The sequence below is a fragment of the Bos grunniens genome, chromosome 1 (genome assembly GCF_055505025.1).
Source record: "Bos grunniens cultivar Pamir isolate PY7600 chromosome 1, Bosgru_T2T1.0, whole genome shotgun sequence".
Classification (NCBI taxonomy): Eukaryota; Metazoa; Chordata; class Mammalia; order Artiodactyla; family Bovidae; genus Bos; species Bos grunniens.
Window position 1 is genome coordinate 132,513,310 of NC_141165.1, and position 20,466 is coordinate 132,533,775.

Genomic DNA, 20,466 nt, shown 5'->3' on the forward strand with positions numbered 1-20,466 from the left:
TTTTATATAATGTTACTTCTTTGCATCAAATGAAATAAATATATAGAATTCAGGCAACTTGTAACTTGCTTTTATTGTCATACCCGTGAAATCATTAGATATAGGCAAAGGACATCTGATTAGTTTCTTTTTCTCTTTTTTTTACTGCCCAAATGAGTAGCTCATTGTCTTGTAAATGGATTTGATCAATAAAGTAATTGAAAATCTCCTGGCCAGGAAGAACTTTCAGTTTCAAGGATGTTATGGGTGAAAGATGACCACAAGTTTCCATGACACTAAGGTCGGAGGTTAAATGAACATTTAGGGCTTCCAGTGACCTGTGAACAGTTGCATGGTTTTTTCTAACTATGCATTATAAATCCTTAGTAAACCATTCATACAAGATCATTGCGACATCTGTTGTCAATATAATATATAAATACATTTCTTCTCTCTAGTCCTTATAGATTTTATTGGCTCTACTCCCAACTCTCATTGCAATTTTCTACTTTTCTGAGAGAAAAAAGGGGAGAAGAAAAGAAATGAAGAATAGAGTTAACAAATTAATGAGAAGGTATTTTAAAGGGATATTTTGAAATTCAAGTGTATTAAAACATCTTAGCTCTATCTATACATCAGTAAAATTATCACTCAATAGCACCTTTCATCACCATTAATCATCTCCTCTCATGTGAACACTTGAGTTAAAAATATTTCCAAGAAAGTAAGTACAAAAATGTAACAACAGAAAACATTGCTATAGATGCTTTGCTTGTTTTTCTGAACAGACATATGTTTTCATTCTACACTGGAACTTCATTTGGCTCTAAATCACCCTAGATCATACCAAACAACATGTTCAAAATGAAGATGATGGCATACATATTATTAAACTGTTAACTAATCTGAATAATTCAAAACTATGAATAAAGGCAGAAGTCATCAGCTAATATGTCATCAGCAAGTTAATATTTAGAGACAGAGTTATATATAATAAGGGCTGTGTGTGTGTGTTTAGATCTCAAAGTTAGATTTCTTTAATGTCAAAATCAACAACTGTGTAACCTACATGCAACGTTCTTGCAAAATGATTTGCCTTTGTGATTGCTTATTCAAGTAGAAATCAAAGCAGAAATTAAAATTCAAACAAGCTGTAACAAAATGTTTAGAGCCATTTCAATTCAGGGTGGGATGGGATGAACTGGGAGATTGGGACTGACATATATACACTATGATACTATGTATAAAATAGATATCTAATGAGAACCTACTGTATAGCACAGAGAACTCTACTCCGTGCTCTGTGGTGACCTCAATGGGAAGGAAATCCAAAAAAGAGGGGATATACATATACATATTGCTGATGCTGCTCTACAGCGGAAACTGACACAGTGTAAAGCAGCTATGCTCCAGACCAATAAAAAGTCATCCAATTTCCTTATCACTCATTTGAAGTCTGACCACAGAAACAAAGCTATAATTACTACCAATTTGAAATATTGTGTCACCAACAAACATAATTTCTCAAAACAAACTTTCCGTTTCATTGTTCTTTAGTCGCTAAGTCATGTCTGACTCTGTGACTCCATGGACTGCAGCCTGCCAGGCTCCTTTGTCCATTGGATTTCCCAGACAAGGATACTGAAGTGGGCTGTCATTTCCTCCTCCAGGGGATCTTCCCAACCCAGGGATCAAACCCATATCTGCTGCATTGACAGGCAGATCCTTTATCACTGAGTCACCTGGAAAGCCCTTCCTTTTCATTATATCAGGCATAATTTTGAATATCTACTTGTTTCATGATCCACAGCAGTCACATCAACTGGCTCTTCTATATCAATTTTGTTTTCTACAAATATGGTTTGCCTTCTGCATAACAACTTCTTCATTTAAAAACATTTACAAGCCTGCCTCTTTTAAAATATCATGAGCACCTAGACTACAGTAGAGCTCTTAAGCATTATATTTGGAGTGTTATATAGTAGCATAGAAAAAAAGTCTTGCCAAAATATCTTATTTTCCAAGTATATGTTTCTAGACATTTTTTCTAGTAGAAGAAAAACAAATAAACTATAAATATTAATTATATATTTATATATTATTTATAGCTATATAAAATATTTATAAATATTGATTATATATTAAAATAATATTTTATTAATATAATCATTAATATATTTATTCTAGTAGGAAACATAGGAACTTAAAAAGATTAATAAATATATTTTATTTTTTTAAGAAATATGGATATTTGAAGGGTCAAACTTACCCATCTAAAGGAAGAATTTCTTGGCACTGTTACCCGTGAACCTGACATCTTTCAGTTCCATAGCAGTAAATCTCTGCCATATCAGCAGGTGTGACTGTTAATGACTCAATATCCCCGCAGCTAATGTTTGTCTGTTCTATTTATTCCCATTCCTGACATGGTGCTGAATCAGGCAATTGCATGGACAGACATTAAAAAATATTGCCTTTCTATTAATTTTAAGTGACCTTTTAATCTACATGTAAATTTGAATTGTATGAAAGCTCAGCAGAGAAAGAAGAGAATCAGAGAGGTCACAGCCCAAGCTCTTGGATCTCAGATGCCAGCATCCAGGGAGAAGAAAGAAGGGAGGGGGAATTAGACACCTCACAAATATAATACAGCAAGAGAGAATTGTTAATCTAAAATATACAAGAATATGGATTAAATTCATGCTCAGAGGTTCACAAAATATCTAAAACTCCCTACATGTCAACTGTCACAAAAAAGACCTTGCAAAAAAAAAATCAGATCATGAAGATATATTTTTTAACTTTCACTATGAATTAGGTGCTTCAGTTAAGATGTATAATACACACATGCAAATAAAAAATAATTTTGGCATCCATTCATAGCTTAAAGTTAGTCATACAGTCGTGTCTGACTCTGATCCCATGGACTGTAACTCGCCAGGCTCCTCTTGTCCTTGGAATTCTCCAGGCAAGAGCACTAGAACGGGTTGCCATTTCCTTCTCCAATTCATAGCTTGCAAGGTATTTGATTAGTTTAACTTAGTGAAAGTATAATTTTAAAAAATCATAGGATTGGTGTTGCCATTTAGCTGCTACATCAGATCCAAGTCTTTATGACCTCATGGACGGCAACACGGCAGGCTTCACTATCCTTCACTATCTCCCAGAGTTTGCTCAAATTCTTGTCCATTAAGTTGGTGATGCTACCAAACCTTCTTGTCCTCTGCTGCCCTCTTCTCTTTTCTCTTCAATCTTTCCTAGAATCAGGGTCTTTTCCAATGAGTCAGTTCTTTGCATCAGATGGCCAAAGTATTGGAGTTTCAGCTTCAGCATCAGTCCTTCCAATAAATATTCAGGGTTGTGAAGTCATCAGCCAATATATCATCAGCAAGTTAATATTTAGAGTCAGAGTTATTTATAATAAGTTACGTGTGTGTATGTGTGTGTGTATGTTTAGGTCTTGAAGTTAGATTTCTTTACTGTTAAAATCAATAACTCTGTAACCTCGACACAACCTTCTTGCAAAACAATCTTGACTTTGTGATTGCTTACTTAAGTAAAAATCAATGTAGAAATTAAAATTCCAACAAGTTGTAAAAAAAATGTTCAGAGCCATCACAATTTGGGGTGGGGTAGGATGATGTGATTAGCTAACTTAAAAAGTCATCTCTGTTTCCTGATAATAAAGACGGTATCTTTTCTCCTCTAGTAAAATAAAATTATCACTATTCTTTAAAGTAATCATGTCTTCAAAAGATTAGGTATACAGATGGCGTGCCTATTTCTATTTCACTAAAATAATGCATCGCTATAGTTTTTAGAATAAAATAGATTGTTTTGGATGTTCTTCCTGGGGAAAATAAATAGTGTAAATAGATCAGGGAGAATTAGAAACCATGAAAAATGTCATTTTATCTAGATTCAAACTTACAAGATAAGCATTCATTTTAATGATTTAAGAAATCAGAAAATTTCATCCTTTGAAATAAAGATAATTATTTTCAGAAAACAAATCTAATAATATCGCACCATCAGTCACTTCCAGCTGAGCTTTTGCTAAAATACTTCCTGCCACGGTGAGGGCCTGACAGATGTAGTAACCCGCGTCCGAACGCTGAATGTTGGTAATGGTAAGGTCCCCAGTTGGTGACACAGAACACCTACTGTTGGGCTGTTGGGGTTGGTTTGGGAAGAGCAGGTTCTGTGGAAACAAACACAATTTTATCAATATTCTCTTCTCACTCATTAGGAAAGTTATAATCAACAGCTATTGCAATTAGAGAAATGTGGTTGAAAAAAAGAAAATACATAGATTTAAAAATACAGTGCTGAAATGTTTAGATGTCACAGAGTGAGTTTCATCGGGAAATTTCATGCCCTCGCTGAAGGAACAATCATCTAAAAAATCTAGGTCTTTATTCGGACCGTTTATTTCCTCCCTGACTTTCTGTGAGTTACCGAATATTTTTGAAACACGGTTTCCCCATCTGTAAAATGGGCATAATAACACTTACCTGATTCAACACTTAATACACTGTGAGAATCTGGAATGTAACACTGACTATGTATGTGATTTATAAACTGCATATTCTGTTGATCTTTTTAGCTATTTGATGTAATTCACTGAATTTCTTCTAAAGGTGTTCAAAAATGTGACTGAGACTGACAGACAGACAGCTGAATCTACTTCTGCTGTAAGAATTCTGCAGGTTGTAACAGCTTTGAAAGGAGCTAGGTATAAATGCTAATAAATGCTACCATCTAAGCAAGATTAACCAAACCACTGAAAATGTAAGGAAGATGTGGGATGTTTCTGAAGCATGCATGTGATGCTAAAGAATTTTTTAACATTACTCTTTTTAAAAATAAGAAGTTCTCTAGTTTACTATATATCTTGTATTATGACAAACAGCTAAATCACACATTTGTAAAAGTTCTTATAAGAAAGCAGTAATGTTAACTTGGATGACCTATGCTGCTTTATTGTGGTTCAATTAAGAAAAACATTTGGGTATAATAAATCATATTGAGACATGCTTCCAAGTTGGATTATACATAAGGATGTATCAATTTTTATGTTGTATTTACTTACCAAAAAAAGAACATTATAACCCTCTGGGATCTGTTTCTCCATATAGTAATTAATTTTCCAGGTTTGTAATTAAACAGTTCCAATACGTTACAATCAGGAGGTAATAACATTCAATTAAAGGCATAAGACACATTTTCACCTTAAAATGTTTTTACCCTTGAAGGAATACCAATGGAAGAGGATAAAATGGGGTATTAACACTTTTCAATTACACTAAATGACTTTAATCCTGCGAACGATGTCCTACTTTAATTAGAAGCTCTTCTCTTTATTGCAACTTGATGGATGTCCACTTTATTAGATTCGAGTGTGACACTATAAGCCCACTTTACATAAACATTACCATGTTATTAAACCCTTTCAAAAAGAAGTGGTATTCGCTAGCATGTCAGGAATATAATTTCAAAAGGCTATTGCCCTCCCATAAAATTTGTATTATTTACTATTAATATATAAGGCTAGACTTTTTCAAACACATAAAGCATAATTTGAGAAGAAGCTAATTCTCCTGTGGAGTTCAAATATATTAGTGAAATAAACCATCTGAAGGAGAAGGGTCTAAATTTTAAAGCCACTTGAAAATGATACAATAACTCAAAGTCTGCACTTTCCTACAATTAGCCATTAGAATACTAATTTACATAGCACTAATACATCAGATGGGCTTAATTCTCTCCGGGATCTCTTCCTTTACAATGTATTATCAGTCCACCTTCTAAATGATTCGTTGACATGGAAAATGGCATATGATTGAGGTTAACCCATCATCTTTATTCCCTGCTTGTAAGACATAGGCAAAAGGAAATGGATTACAAGCAAAAACCAGGAATTCTACAGAGCTCCTCTTGCTTGAGGTGCCTGGGTATCCTATTAGTGCTAATTGGCATTATCAGCACATATTGAGGAATATGGACCATTAAGTCCAGGCTCTTAACTCTCTCTACTGATGGATAGTCATAGATCACTGTAAAAATTGGATACTGCGGACAGTAAGACCAATTTATTTTTCCTAATGTTCTAATTCATGATTTGAAAATTTACAATTTGCTCAAGCATTTCTCTTCTGTTCTCATTGACAATCTCCTTTCTCTCCCCCTCTCTATCCCCTTCCTCCCTTCCCAAACCCTCTCTCTGATGTGAGGGAGATAGGTGAAGAAAACCAGATCTAAGATTATAATCAAATCAAATCTCTTTTTCCCAGAGATTAATATCTCTGGAATTAATACATGCCACTTTGTCAAATAATAGCAAAAGAAATATTTTAATGCTATTTGATCATTACTTGTATAAAAAATTAAAACACAGTGTAGCATATTTAAATATCATGTTTGTTGGGCCACAAGACCAATACACATTTTATGCAATAGCGTGCATAAAACTGGAGCATTTGAGGGCCTGTAATTTACACACAAAAAAGCTGAATCTACATGATAATAGATACAATGAGATTTGACTCACTACATGATTTAAAGTGTGAATGTGCAACAATCAAATGGCTTGAGATCATTATATTTGCATCATTTATAAATAATATGCTCATGAATATATATTCACTATCAGTGGCTTGAGGGAGTAACTTCTGTGGACCCCACAGCCCCCAGAGTGGGTGAGGGGAAGGGGATACAGGCATGAAGTAGAAACTCAGGTCTCTCCAGGTTCAAGGCTCCCAGCCTTCTCAGGCATGGGGTGGGTCTAGGGACAGTGGCGACCAGAGTGGTACTGAGCCTCTGTACCTAGGCAGAGGGAGCCCAAGCAGCCCGGCCTGAGCAGAACATAAACTCGCCACTTCAGCCAAGAACAAGGCAAGGCAGGTGCATTCTGCATTTTTCCAATTTCTAATCTTCAAAATGTGTAAAGCACTTTGACATATAAACAATCACATAATCTTCAAAACTTATGTGAATTAAGATACCTTATCTTCATATTTTGGATTAAAAACTAAGCCTCAGTAAAGTTAAGCTGTGCTACAAAGATGATAAAATCATAAGGAGGGAAATGCCTTTAGAATTCTTTCCTTTTTTCAGGGTATATGTCTGTGTGTATGTGTGTGTGTACATATTCAAGTGTGTTATAAGTGTATCATGTTGCTTTACACTCACTTTAGAGTTTGGGATGTTTTCATCCGAAAGTGATTTTTAAGAATCAAGGAACTCTAAGAGGAGAAATCTATTGTAAAGTTGTGAGTGTGTTAGTTGCTCAGTTATGGCCAACTCTTTGTGACCCCATGGACTGTAGCCTGCCAGGCTCCTCAGTTCATGGAATTCTCCAGCCAAGAATACTGGTGGAGTGGGTAGCCATTCCCTTTTCCAGGAGATCTTCCCAACTCAGGGATTGAATTTGGGTCTCCCACATTGCAGGAAGATTCTTTACCATCTGAGCCACCAGGGAAGCCCAATTGTATCACTGAAAGTGAAAGTGAAAGTTGAAAGTCGCTCAGTAGTGTCCAACTCTTTGCAACCCCATGAACTGTACAGTCCACGGAATTCTCCAGGCCAGAATACTGGAGTGGGTAGCCTTTCCCTTTTCCAGGGGATCTTCCCAACCCAGAGATTGAACCCAGGTTTCCCTCATTACAGGCGGATTCTTTACCAGTTGAGCCACGAGGGAAGTCCAAGAATACTGGAATGGGTAGCCTATTCCTTCTCCAGCGGATCTTCCCAACCAGGAATTGAACCGGGGTCTCCTGCATTGCAGGCAGATTCTTTACGGACTGAGCTGTCAGGGGAGCCCAATTGTATCATTACTAACTGATAAAAAATAATGGCAATTAATTCTTGGAACCATCCTGATGTGGGATGAGGCAGTGGCCAGAACTTTACCTTATCCTTCCTACCACTGTCTTTACATCCCACAAATTATGGGGGAAGTGAGTCCAACACAAAGCACTGCAGAAAGGGAGAAATATAAGTTGCCCATCCATACTGAGAGGCTAAAACTGCTGGCGTGGAGTGAGCTGTATGGGAATCTGGAAGAACGAAAAATGACAATGGCTGATGGGGACCTCCTGAGAGGAACCTCCTCCAAGACGGTCTTATGTGAGTTTTGATCAACAGGTTCTCTTAATTTTGTCTAAAGCGTTTTCTATCTCTGGCAAAGTTTTTAGACTGCTTGAGTCTTTTAGTCATCGTTTTCTATTTGTCCAGGAAATTCATCTAAAACTTGGAGTAACAACAGAGGGTGCTAAGGAGCAACACCAGTGGGTCCCTTCCTAAGACCTACACGGCTCTGGAGAGTCTAGAATGAAAATATCTCTAAGGAGTTCCCTAGAATTCCCTTGGGAACGGACAGATTAAATTCTTAGACAAAGAACTCAATTTCTATTCTGGTTTAAGGGGAAGTTCCACTCATTGCTTCAGAACCTAGAGGCTTGAGCTTGCCTAAGCCTGGACCAAGTTCTAAATGAGAAAAGTGGTACATTCAATTCAATTTGCTTCTAGCAGAGTCTGAGAGATCATGCTGCCCAGAGAGGGCCCGAGAGGACAAATCAGGACACAGCAAAGATCAGACAGGTATTGCTTTTTTCTGCTATTTAATGTATTATTTCCTGTCTAATTCCACTATGAGGGAATCCAGAGGGGTGATGGAAGAAAATATTTCTACTACTCTTAAATGGAAGCATGTTTAAATTAATGATAAAGGAAAGGTATTTATACTATCTGTTTATGAAAGAGGGCTGAAACTGGTTTCTAGACTAATTAATAACAGAAATATTTTTGAATGTTTACATGTACCCAGGATGTTCTAAGTGCTTTATAGATACACTAACTAAATTAAGAAAGCAAATTTCTTGCTCAATGCAAGAAAGCAAACTTATCCTTCTGTTAAGAGATTTTAAACAGCTGCAGGTTAGACTTTTTCAGGTAATTTAGTCACACTGTATTGTATCTCTACTACGTATAATAAAAATTTTTTTAAATTAACACTCAAAAAAAATTTTAAAAATTAACACTCAAAAACACTCAAAAATTAACACTAAAAAAAATAAAACATCTGATTCTTTCTTATTTTTAGAATCAACTGGTCTCTTTTTTAGAAATAAAATACATTCAACATTGAAAACAAGAAAGGCAAGACAGACTTTGAGGACCACCAGAGACGGGGGAGTTCAGAGGTTTCAGAAAAGCAGTCAAAGCTTGCACTCACCTGGCTGCCTTCTTTTTGCCAAAAAACTGCTGGCTGTGGGTTTCCTTTAGTTTCACAGGGAAATGTCACTGTTCGACCTTGAGCAACAATCTGATCTCTTGGCCTAACCACAAACTGTGGAGGAGCTATAATTTAAAAGGAAAGAAAGTGTGTAAATATAAACTGTTGACAAAGAAAAATACATCAAAGGGAAAATCTGGTACGAGGCGGACTGCTCAGTGCGAGACCGAGGCTACAGATGTTGATTTATTTTTAAGTATTTCTCAAAATACAATGGGAAAAAAAAGAGCACTCTATCAAATGTGAGGAAAGAAGTAAATGTATTAGTAGACACACTTTAAATGTACATGGCAAATCTTGCAGTCCATACACTTGCAAAGAAAAAGTAGATTTTTAATGGTATTCTAAAGTTTTTAATAAATAAACATGGTATCCTCACATGGTTTTGTGTTTTGAATGAAGATTGAAAAAAAGTCATTGCATTACTCAAATATCTACTTCCTGTGGCATCAATCTATTGACAAACATGAATTGCTCTTACAATATTTGCAAGACATTGTGCACAGGGATACCAGAAGGCATAGAATATGATATTCTCAAATGCTTAGAGTGCTTATATTCTAGATTTGAGGAGCTGAAGTGCTGAAAACATCAAATTGAAGGTATGGGAATTACATACAGAGATAACTAACAATATACAAAAACACATGAGAGTGGTTGACTAATTCATTTCACTTAGATTAATAAGCATTTGGCAATTATTATGTTCCTCTACTGGGCACTAGAAACTGAAAAGTGTTCAAAATATTGACATATCAATAACCTCAGGTACGCAGATGACACCATCCTCATGGCAGAAAGCAAAAAGGAACTAGAGAGCCTTTAAATGAAGGTGAAAGAGGAGAGTGAAAAACGGGCTTAAAACTGAACATTCAAAAAACTAAGATCATGGCATCTGGTCCCATCACTTCATGGCAAATAGAAGGGGAAACAATGGAAACAATGACAGACTATTTTCTTGGGCTCCAGAATCACTGCAGATGGTGACTGCAGCCACGAAATTAAAAGACACTTGCTTCTTGGATGAAAAGCTATGACCAACCTAGACCGCATATTAAAAAGCAGAGACATTACTTTGCCAACAAAGTTATGTCTAGTCAAAGCTATGGTTTTTCCAGTAGTCATGTATGGATGTGAGAGTTGGACCATAAAGAAGGCTGAGCGCTGAAGAATTGATGCTTTTGAACTGTGGTGTTGGAGAAGACTCTTGAGTGTCCCTTGGACTGCAAGGAGATCAAAGAAGTCAATCCTAAAGGAAATCAGTCCTGATATTCACTAGAAGGACTGATGCTAAAACTGAAGCTCCAATACTTTGGCCACCTGATGTGAAGATGGTTTCATTGGAAAAGACCTTGATGCTGGGAAAGATTGAAGGCAGGTGGAGAAGGGTATGACAGAGGACGAGATGGTTGGATGGCATCACTGACTCAATGGACATGAGTATGAGCAATCCCTGAGAGATAGTGAAGGACAGGGAAACCTGGCATACTGCAGTCCAAGGGGTCACAGAGATGGACATGACTGAGTGACTGAACAACAAGTGGGCACTAAAGATACATAGATAAAGAGCATCTACATTGCAGCCATGAAGGTACTTACACTCTAATAGAAAATACAAAACACGATCATGATGAAAACAACAACAAAATGAAAACAACAGTTCTGTAAGACTGTAGTAAGAACAATGACAGAGGTACTCTCCGAGCAGAGAAGCACTTAAATTTTAGTATACATCATAAGGGTCACAGGACTTCAGGAAGAAGGGATCCCTTTGTGTTATGGTAGCTGTGAAAGGCTTTATGCAGGGGGTGGATATTATGGAGACTTGGAGGAAAGGGTGGTATTTAGAGAAGTGGAGAGATGAACACATTCTAAAGAAAGGAGCTAACTGAGCAAAGCATAAGAAGCAAAAACATATCTAATATACATAGTAATGCAGGAGGAATGGAGAGTCCCTACTGTATAAACATCATTGGGTACAAAAAATTGATTTGTATCAGGCCCGTCTTCTCAGTCTTAGAAAGGCCTGAGAAACCAAACTGAGGATTTTATTCTGGCTGTTTTTAAGCTAAGCAGTGATAAATGCAAAGAAAAAATTTTGGAATCTTTACCCCTTTAATGAATGTAGTCTATAGTTTGTGAAGGAGACAGATTAGTCAATAAAGCAGGTTGTTTAATTGGAAGACCAGTAAAATGGTACAGGCAAAACCACTGAGACCAAGGTACCAGTAACTCCATTAGAAAATATAGGGACGGGGTAAAAAAGCTAAGAAAGTTCAGGTTTAAATTTGGGGTAATTGTAGAGAGAAAGAAGAAAGTGAAAAACAGGACAGTATGTAACAGAGAGTTTTCACAAGGACATCATCTTCATAGCAAAACTCGCTCCTGATGAGGAGAAAACATCAGGTTTATTCCATGACTTTTCTAAACATTTGTTTCCAGTATAACTACTTGCTTAATACTAGAAAACTGAAGACCAAGAAAAAAACTACAATGAACTCTAATTTTTAGAACCCGGTGTACATGGCTACAATCCTAATATTTGAACTCTGAAGAATTTCAACAATAGCACCATTCAGTAAAGTCCTTTACCCAGAATTCCTCCCGTTCTTTAAGATTACATAACTGAAGTCTAAGAGTGGAGTCAGTGTAGGGTAGCCTCAAACATCCACCCAATTACTCATCCTTACAAGAAGACTAGCATAGAAACAGCAGCAGCAATTTCTTTCGCCCCTCCCCGCTCTCCCACCCCGCCCCCCGCCAAAAATTTACCAAGACTTGTAGTGGCTTATTTTTCGGTTTTCTATTGCACTGCCTCCTAATTCAACACACTCAACACATACATTAGGGACTGAAGGAATAAATCTACTAAGTGAAATTTTCTTCTACAAATACAGATAACAGAAGGCTCAGCTTACAGGATGGAGAACCCAGATTTATAGATCTATTTGAACAGAACGTGGTTTATGATGCCCTGTATTTTCAGGAGATTACTTGCTTCTTACAATCTTGTTATTTCTACACAATTCCACTGAATCAGCAGTATCATTGATTTTTGTTCTCTATGTTTTCTAATAAGAGTGATAGTTTAAATCAATGTTACAAAATTACTTTAGGAATGACTCTTAAAACACTGCAGTGTCCATGTCTCAATAAAGATGTGAAACCACCAGATACACCAAAAATATTAAGATTGGTCTCTATAATCTGTAATATCTAAAGAAAAATTATATACATTAAGAAAAATTAAAAGATCAATGTATATTTCCTTACTTCTTTTAGTAATTCACGAAAAAAGTTTACTTCCAAAATGGACATTAAGTAAGTAAGAAGTACTGAGTAATTTAGCTTGTATCTCATCATAAATATAAAAGTAAGTATAGTAAAATTTAGTCTTTGATAAAAGTCACATATTCAGCTTATTAGTTCATTTGCATTGCTTTGGACAAGAAATAATCTAAACTGACTCTCATAACTAGCTAGTAAAATAACAGTAAGAATTTAGAACTTCCAGATGTTCAAGCTGGATTTAGAAAGGCAGAGGAACCAGAGATCAAACTGCCGACTCTGCTGGATCATCGAAAAAGCAAGAGAGTTCCAGAAAATCATTTGCTTCTGCTTTATTGACTATGCCAAAGCCTTTGACTGTGTGGATCACAACAGACTATGCAAAATTCTTCAAGGAATGGAAATACCAGACCACCTGACTTGCCTCCTGTGAAATCTGTATGAAGATCAAGAATAAACAGTCAGAACTGGACACGAAACAACAGACTGGTTCCAAACAGGGAAAGGAGTACGTCAAGGCTGTATATTGTCACCCTGCTTATTTAACTTATATGCAGAGTACATCATGTGAAATGCCGGGCTGGAAGAAGCAGAAGCTGGAATCAAGAATGCCGGTAGAAATATCAAGAACCTCAGATATGCAGATGATACCACCCTTATGAAAGAAAGCAAAGAAGAACTAAAGAGCCTCTTGATCAAAGTGAAAGAGGAAAGTGAAAAAGTTGGCTTAAACTCAAAAAACTAAGATCATGGCATCGAGTCCCATCACTTCATGGCAAATAGAATCTGGGGAAACAACGGAAACAGGGACAGACTTTATTTTTGGGGGGGGCTCCAAAATCACTGCATATAGTGACTGCAGCCATGAAATTAAAAGATGCTTGCTCCTTGGAAGACAAGCTATGACCATCCTAGACAGCATATTACTTTGCCAACAAAGGTCCGTCTAGTTAAAGCTATATTTTTTCCAGTAGTCATGTATGGATGTGAGAGTTGGACTATTAAGAAAGCTGAGTGCTAAAGAACTGATGCTTTTGAACTGTGGTGCTGGAGAAGACTCTTGAGAGTCCCTTGGACTGCAAAGAGATCCAACCTAGTCCATCCTCAAGGAGATCAGTCCTGAGTGTTCTTTGGAAGGAATGATGCTAAAGCTGAAACTCTAGTACTTTGGGAACCTCATGTGAAGAGTTGACTCATTGGAAAAGACTCTGATGCTGGGAGGGATTGGGGGCAGGAGGAGAAGGGGACGACAGAGGATGAGATGGCTAGATGGCATCACCGACTCGATGGACGTGAGTTTGAGTGAACTCTGGGAGTTGGTGATGGACAGGGAGGCCTGGTGTTCTGCGATTCATGGGGTCATAAATAGTTGGACACGACTGAGCGACTGAACTGAACTGAACTGAACTGATACTCTGTTTATCTATCATCCATCTATCTCGGTAAAATTACTATCTGTACTTTAATTATTTAACTACAGACTTCTTGCATTTGATTTTTCAAGCTTTCAAAAACCTTTGGGTGGATGAATGATTTTTCAAAATACTTTTGGAATCTAGATCCTACAGTTTTAACACAGCTGCTAAAATATTACCCCTAAAATAAGGATTGGCAAATAACCACATCTATCTATCCATGTTTTGGAAAATATATGATTCATCTATGTACTCCTTCAAAATGTATTATCTACAAACTATGAGATAGTCTGCTTGATGTAGGAGATAGAAAACAAAATAAAAAACTGTTCATAGCCTATGGCAGAGACTTCCAATTAAATAAACAAATAAAAGCAAATACCACAGAGCATGATTTGAATAACAGAAGAATGCAGAGGACATTGGGGAGAAAAGATTGGAAGAGAACACAGTAGACAAAGTAATGCTAAGGAAAGAAGAGAAAAGATGTTGGGAGATGGCTACATCTGAATTGTGTTTTGAAGCATAAGTAAGAGTTCAGGAAATGGAGAGGATTCCAGTCACTTGGGACAAAGGGAGGCAGAAGTGATAAAGGTAGGGTGTGATAATTTATACTAAAGGAGCTTAAATTTTGCCCTAGGAAGTATGGAGATCTGTTCAAAGATGTTTATGTAAGAAAGATTTAGCAACAGTATTAGAAAGAATGTTCTTCCTAAAAGAGAAAAGGGAGACATGAAACTGAAAACTCTCAGGCAGTTGGAACAGAAAATCCACTTGATAATTGCTATATTTATAGTAGCAATTAAATATAATATTTTGTAAGAACTCTTAAAGGATAAGGAAATTCTACAATATTTCCACTGTTGACATAACCTAAAAGACCAGGAAATCAAAAGTTTCTCGAGTTTTTACCCAGCGCTGCATTTTAAAAGACTACTAATGGAAACTGCTGTCAGCGTTTGTGTTATTCATGCTATGAAACATCCTTTCACGTGATAATTGTTTATTTTGTCTTTTTATTCCAAATTATAAATACATTGTATTTCTAATGAATCAAATTGCTTCTTGTCACTCAAACTAAAACCACACTAATCTCTTTGAAACTAGATTCACATTTTCATTTTTAAAATTTAAAATTGAAGATATAAAAGCATTTAACAAAGCAAAAGATTTTAAAAGTATTCAAGCCTCTGAAAATGTATAGCCTTTCTTATTGTCATCAGAAGTTGAGCCACTGGAACAAATTACATCAATCACTTTTACTTCTGTAGACTCTTCCTCTGCCCAAGATCTATATTGTAATATTTTGTGAAGGGATATCAGATGAAGGAATTTATTTTTGAGGGTTTTTTTTTTTTAGATTTTTTTTTTTTTTTGATGTGGACCATTTAAAAAATCTTTACTGAATCTGTTTCAATATTGTTACTGTTTTCTTTTTTTTTAATGCTTGGTTTTTTGGGCTACAAGCCAGGTGGGATTTCAGCTCTCCAACCAAAGATCGAACCCGTACCCGCTACATTGGAAGGTGAATCCTTATCCACTGGACTGCCAGAAAGTCCCTTTTTGAGGTTTTAAAAATGAAAAACTGCATCAATAATTCTACTGATAACACATCACCATTTCAGTATTTCTGCCAGGTAGCACTGAAAATGATTTGAAAAGACAATACTTGGCTGATGGCACCAACGGGAGGGAAGAGGCAGAGAGGTGGCATTTTATCAAGCACAATAGCACAATGTGCACTCTCCACAGAATGGATTTTCTATGACGGCTCTCATTAGATATTAAAAAAAAAAAAAAAAAATTAGGTCCTCAAGCTGACAATTCAAAACACACATTTAAACCCAAATATGAATTAAAGAGTTAGAGTTATAAATTCCAGAAGAATATGCTGGTTATAAAAATGGCAATTCTTTTATATATTTCTAAGACAGAAGACTATAAAATACATATTTAGATCTTTTCTACAACCCAAAGCATTAGACAAATCTCATGTAACTATGATGTAACTACCTACTTGTTTAATCTGTTATAAGCGATTATACCTTACTGCTTCAGCAGCAACAAGAAAGGGAATGAAGCAAACAGTGGGACAATTCAATGTTCAAGTACACATGCACAGGTTTAAAAGAATATCTCCATGCAAAAAGTGCATTGGGGCATTTCCAGAAGAGTAGATCCAAATATAAAAAGGTCAATTAAGATGAGAGGTCTGGTACTGTTCACCCAAAACTGTGTTTTAGAGAATTTAAATACAATACACAGCAAATTAGATTTGATTTCTGCTAAATTATGCTTTGATACTACATTCAGCCCAAGCTGGCTTCAATCAAAGTCACGCTACAGCTCTGTTATGCTAATGCCTGCTGGTGTGAGTGAGTGGGTGATATGGAAATCAGATGGCAAACGTGAGCAGGAAGCCTGCGCTGAGCATGCAGTGGGCTTGGAGACACAAGATGGGGGGCCCTAAAGGTTAATCATATCATGTTCAAAGCTGTTTTTACAGGAAAATATGACTTTCTATGGCAGACATGAACATGGAGACAGTCATGAAGCAGTTGCATGCATTAATGTGTGACAAGGCAGTTACAGGCACACTCTTCAGCTCTTTCTTTAGGTATAATTTTGCGCCTGAGTGAATAAGCTTCTTATTTCATAACAATAAAGATTATGACCTTTGTATCTTACACTCAGGTATAATTTTTTTTTGTTATTTAATATTTTTACTGATGAAATTCCAGTATTTTCTAAAGCATATTTGAAATGTACATTCTTTCATCATTTGCTTATTTGAAAGACTTGCTGAGTTGAAAACTGTTTAATACAATAACAATAATTAAAATCAATTGAGTGCTTATTAAGGGCCAGAAGGTGTGTCAAACCATCCATGGGCATCATCTCATTTAATATTCACAGAGCTCTATGCCTTAACTTCTACCATTATGATGTAAAGACCAGTAAACTGAATCTTATTAAAGGCTTTTAAAGATCTAACCAATAGATAGGAAGACAGATGATTTCTGATCCATTTGATAGTTGGACCTCTTAAACATGTGGTTCACTTCAAATCATATGACTGACAATTTATATCTATTACTAAACACAAGGGTAAAAATTATATGCTATGGTTTCCAATATGGTATAATATTGTTAAAATCATAACATGTTTTTCCTAAATAGTTGCTGTTAAAGGACATAAAATCTATAATCTTGCTCTTTCTGTACTACTTATAAGTACAACCTTTCTGACGTACACTTATTTTAAGCCATTCTTCATTCAAAACCTACAGTGCCTTTTCTATTGCTTGCCATTGCCATGCTTGTAAATCACTCTCCTCTGTGTATCATTTTGTCTTCCATCAGCTGTCCCAGGGTTCTATCATCCGCATGCTCACCTGTGCTCAAAGCAGCTCCAGCATTTCAGCAGACGAATCTACTTTCAATCACTTGCATACATATTTGCTTGTTTTAGTGATTAATCCCTCTTGATATCTATTAGTCTTTGATCTATCTTGTCAACAACGATTAACCTGAACACACTCTAATCTTGTACTTTTCTTCTGTTCTTCCCACTTTAAGGTACTTTCCCTTGCTTGTATTATTTCTCTATCCCCTATCCCCGCGCCCACTGCCTGAGTGCCTTCATTGTTCTGTTCCATTGTAAGCTGTTACTGGTGAGGTGTGCTGTCTACTATTGTGCAATGATATAGTATCTCTATTTGGTGTGGAAAATCTCCAAATAGTGAACTGTAAATGAATAATTTGGAATAGAAAATTAAGGGGAAGAGCTACTTTATTCTTATAGTAATCTGGGTGGGGAGATGTCAAAGAAAATATGTTTGAAACTATTTCCTAATTGATTTTAATATGCCCTTCTGTACATCATTCCCACTGCACCAAAAACTTACTGTAAAATGAGTAGCTGCCACCCTGGAGTGACAAAAGCAACATACAAAAAAACACAGGTACTGTGTAATAACCAATTCTAAAGTTCTCACACAAAAAAATTAGTTAATAGGCTTAGCCCCACCAAGAAACAGCAAGAATTCACTTCATTAACATGAAATGTAAAACAGGAGTTGAATATTTACTCAGTAATCAGAATAGGTCGGCTTCTAATTGATAAATGACTGTTCCTTCAACTTATTTAATTTTATTTAATTTTTACTATTTAACACTTCACTTGATTTCCAAAGAACTTCTGTTAATAATATTGGAAATGCATAATGTCATGAAAATATTTGATTTGAAACTTATTAACACATAATCCATTTCAGGGGAAGCAATGCATTTATAATGAAAAATATAATGTAGGGATATAGGATTTAAAATGATCATTTTTATAAACCCAATTTAATCACATTTTATTCATTTGTCACTGTTTTTAAGAAATATAAACTATTAAAGTGCTAAATTATGTACCTTTCCAATTAATCAGTTTTTTACTGAGTTCATGGCAATAAACCCTCTAGATGAGTGATGTGGTTTCTTTCTCATTAGTGCCTTCCTTCTAACTAATATTAAAAATTCTTGTTCCATAATAAAAACCAATATCTATGCCTTTTTCAACAATAATTTAATAATCTACCTCTCTATATGTGATGTACATTATATATATGCTTTTTTAATGTCAAACTGAAAAAGCAAAACTACTAAAAGGTTTATTTACTGTTTCCATAAATATGGAAAGTAAAATGGTCAAAAAATTGAATGACACAAATCCCAATCTTTAGATACTTTGTCTATTTAGATTTCATATGCTACTTTCCATCTATGAGAGGTCTCGCATGTACCAACTGCATTCAGTCCTTGTATGTGAGTAAAACCCTGTGCCAATTATGCAGTTATACTCTTTATATTTTTTAACCACGGTTGTGGAATTTATTGATTATGGGAAGACTAATTTTTGTAGGTTCATATAATATTGAAAAATAAAGTAACTCATGGTCATTCAAAATCTGTTGACTAAAGCAGGCTGTGAAGCTAGTCAAACATGTTCTCTAATGTAACTACAAAATAATGTAAGTGGCCTTCTAAATTGACTGTTTTAGTAACTGGGAAAGCAAGTCCAAAGAGCATCAAAGGTACTGAGTTTTGGTGGTAAGTGGGACATGCAAATGAAAAGCATGTGTATGTTTTGTGATTGTGATTAAAATCATGCTCTTTAATTTATAGTCACAGATAATATACTTCTTCTTGAAAATGAGCAATGTAAATATAGAAAATGAAATAATTCTACAACTATCTAGAAAAAATAGAATGCCCTGGCAAAGGATAAGTTCATTTGTTTCAAAATACCTTGCACATTTAAATCTCATCGGCAAGCATGTAAAAACAGAGTTAAAATAAACAGCTCCACCACAGCTTCACTGGACCCTGATGCTGGGAAAGCTAGAAGGCAGGAGGAGAAGGGGAAGACAGAGGACAAGATGGTTGGACGGCATCACCCACTCAATGGACGTGAGTTTGAGCAAGCTCTGGAAGATAGTGAAGGACAGGGAAGCCTGTCTGGCATGCTGCAGTCCATGGGGTTGCAAAGAGTCAGACAGGACTGAGTGACTGAACAACAACTCCACAGACATTTTGTACTTAACCTTATTTTTTTTTTTTTTTTACGAGAAGCCCCCAAGTAATAAATTTGTACTAGAAATAAATTCAGATGTTTGTTGGCACTTTAACTCATATAATAGCATTTAATTATTTTAAGCATTTACTGGTATTATTTAGTGTCAGGGTCTGAGGGTATTAAGATCTCTGTTCTCTGGAACTTACTGCCTACCAGAGGAAACTTACATGAAAATAATCAAGCATGATACAACGTGAGGAACATGATAAGAGTTGTAATACAGGACGTCCCACCATTACAAAAGGAACTTGACGTTGTCTCCGACAGTTGGGGAAAGCATTGAAACAGAAAAAGAGACAGTAAGAGATAGATTTGTTCTTTTGAGATAAAGCAGGTAAGAAAGGAAGAGGGTGAAGTTGTTCCTCACAGAGGTTAAAACACATGCCTTATGTTAGAGACAGAAGTTTTCTGGATTGCACCAATGTACTATTACCATCACCTGGCTTCACTGACCCCTTTAGAAAATCAGGTAAATGTATGTTAAACTGAAGGATTTATGCTGGTATAACCATGTATTTTTCTATGTAAATGGGCTTTACTGACTTTATCAAGTCCAATGTAATCCTCTAATGGTATTAAATATTTCTATATTGCAGTAAATTTAATAGTTAACATAAAGTGTTTTGCTGGACATGTTTACAGATCATTTTACACTTTAGTGTATGTGAAATTACTAAAATAGATTTGTACTTCAATTATAGGCAAGTACAGGAAATCATTACCTATAGGAAATCATCCTAAAATCTAACATATGATTTTAATGAACTCTTGAATTAAGTTATAAATGGAGAAAAATTTAAACAAATTCTGATTTTTGAAAATCACATTTTCCCATATTATTCTGTCCTTCACCAATAGTAGCT

The 20,466-nt window shown here is 35.8% G+C and overlaps 1 protein-coding gene across 20 annotated transcripts in view; it reads right to left on the reverse strand.

The window, feature by feature from the left end:
• The window catches only part of ROBO2 (roundabout guidance receptor 2), a 663,047-nt gene that overhangs the window by 112,890 nt on the left and 529,691 nt on the right, over positions 1-20,466 (reverse strand). For all 20 annotated transcript variants that reach the window (XM_086411444.1, XM_086411574.1, XM_086411573.1 and 17 more), the window contains 2 exons: positions 9,215-9,339; positions 4,009-4,180 (listed from right to left, as the gene is read on the reverse strand). In XM_086411444.1, coding sequence (XP_086267570.1) covers positions 4,009-4,180; positions 9,215-9,339 — 297 coding nt within the window. The remainder of the gene's footprint in view (positions 1-4,008; positions 4,181-9,214; positions 9,340-20,466) is intronic.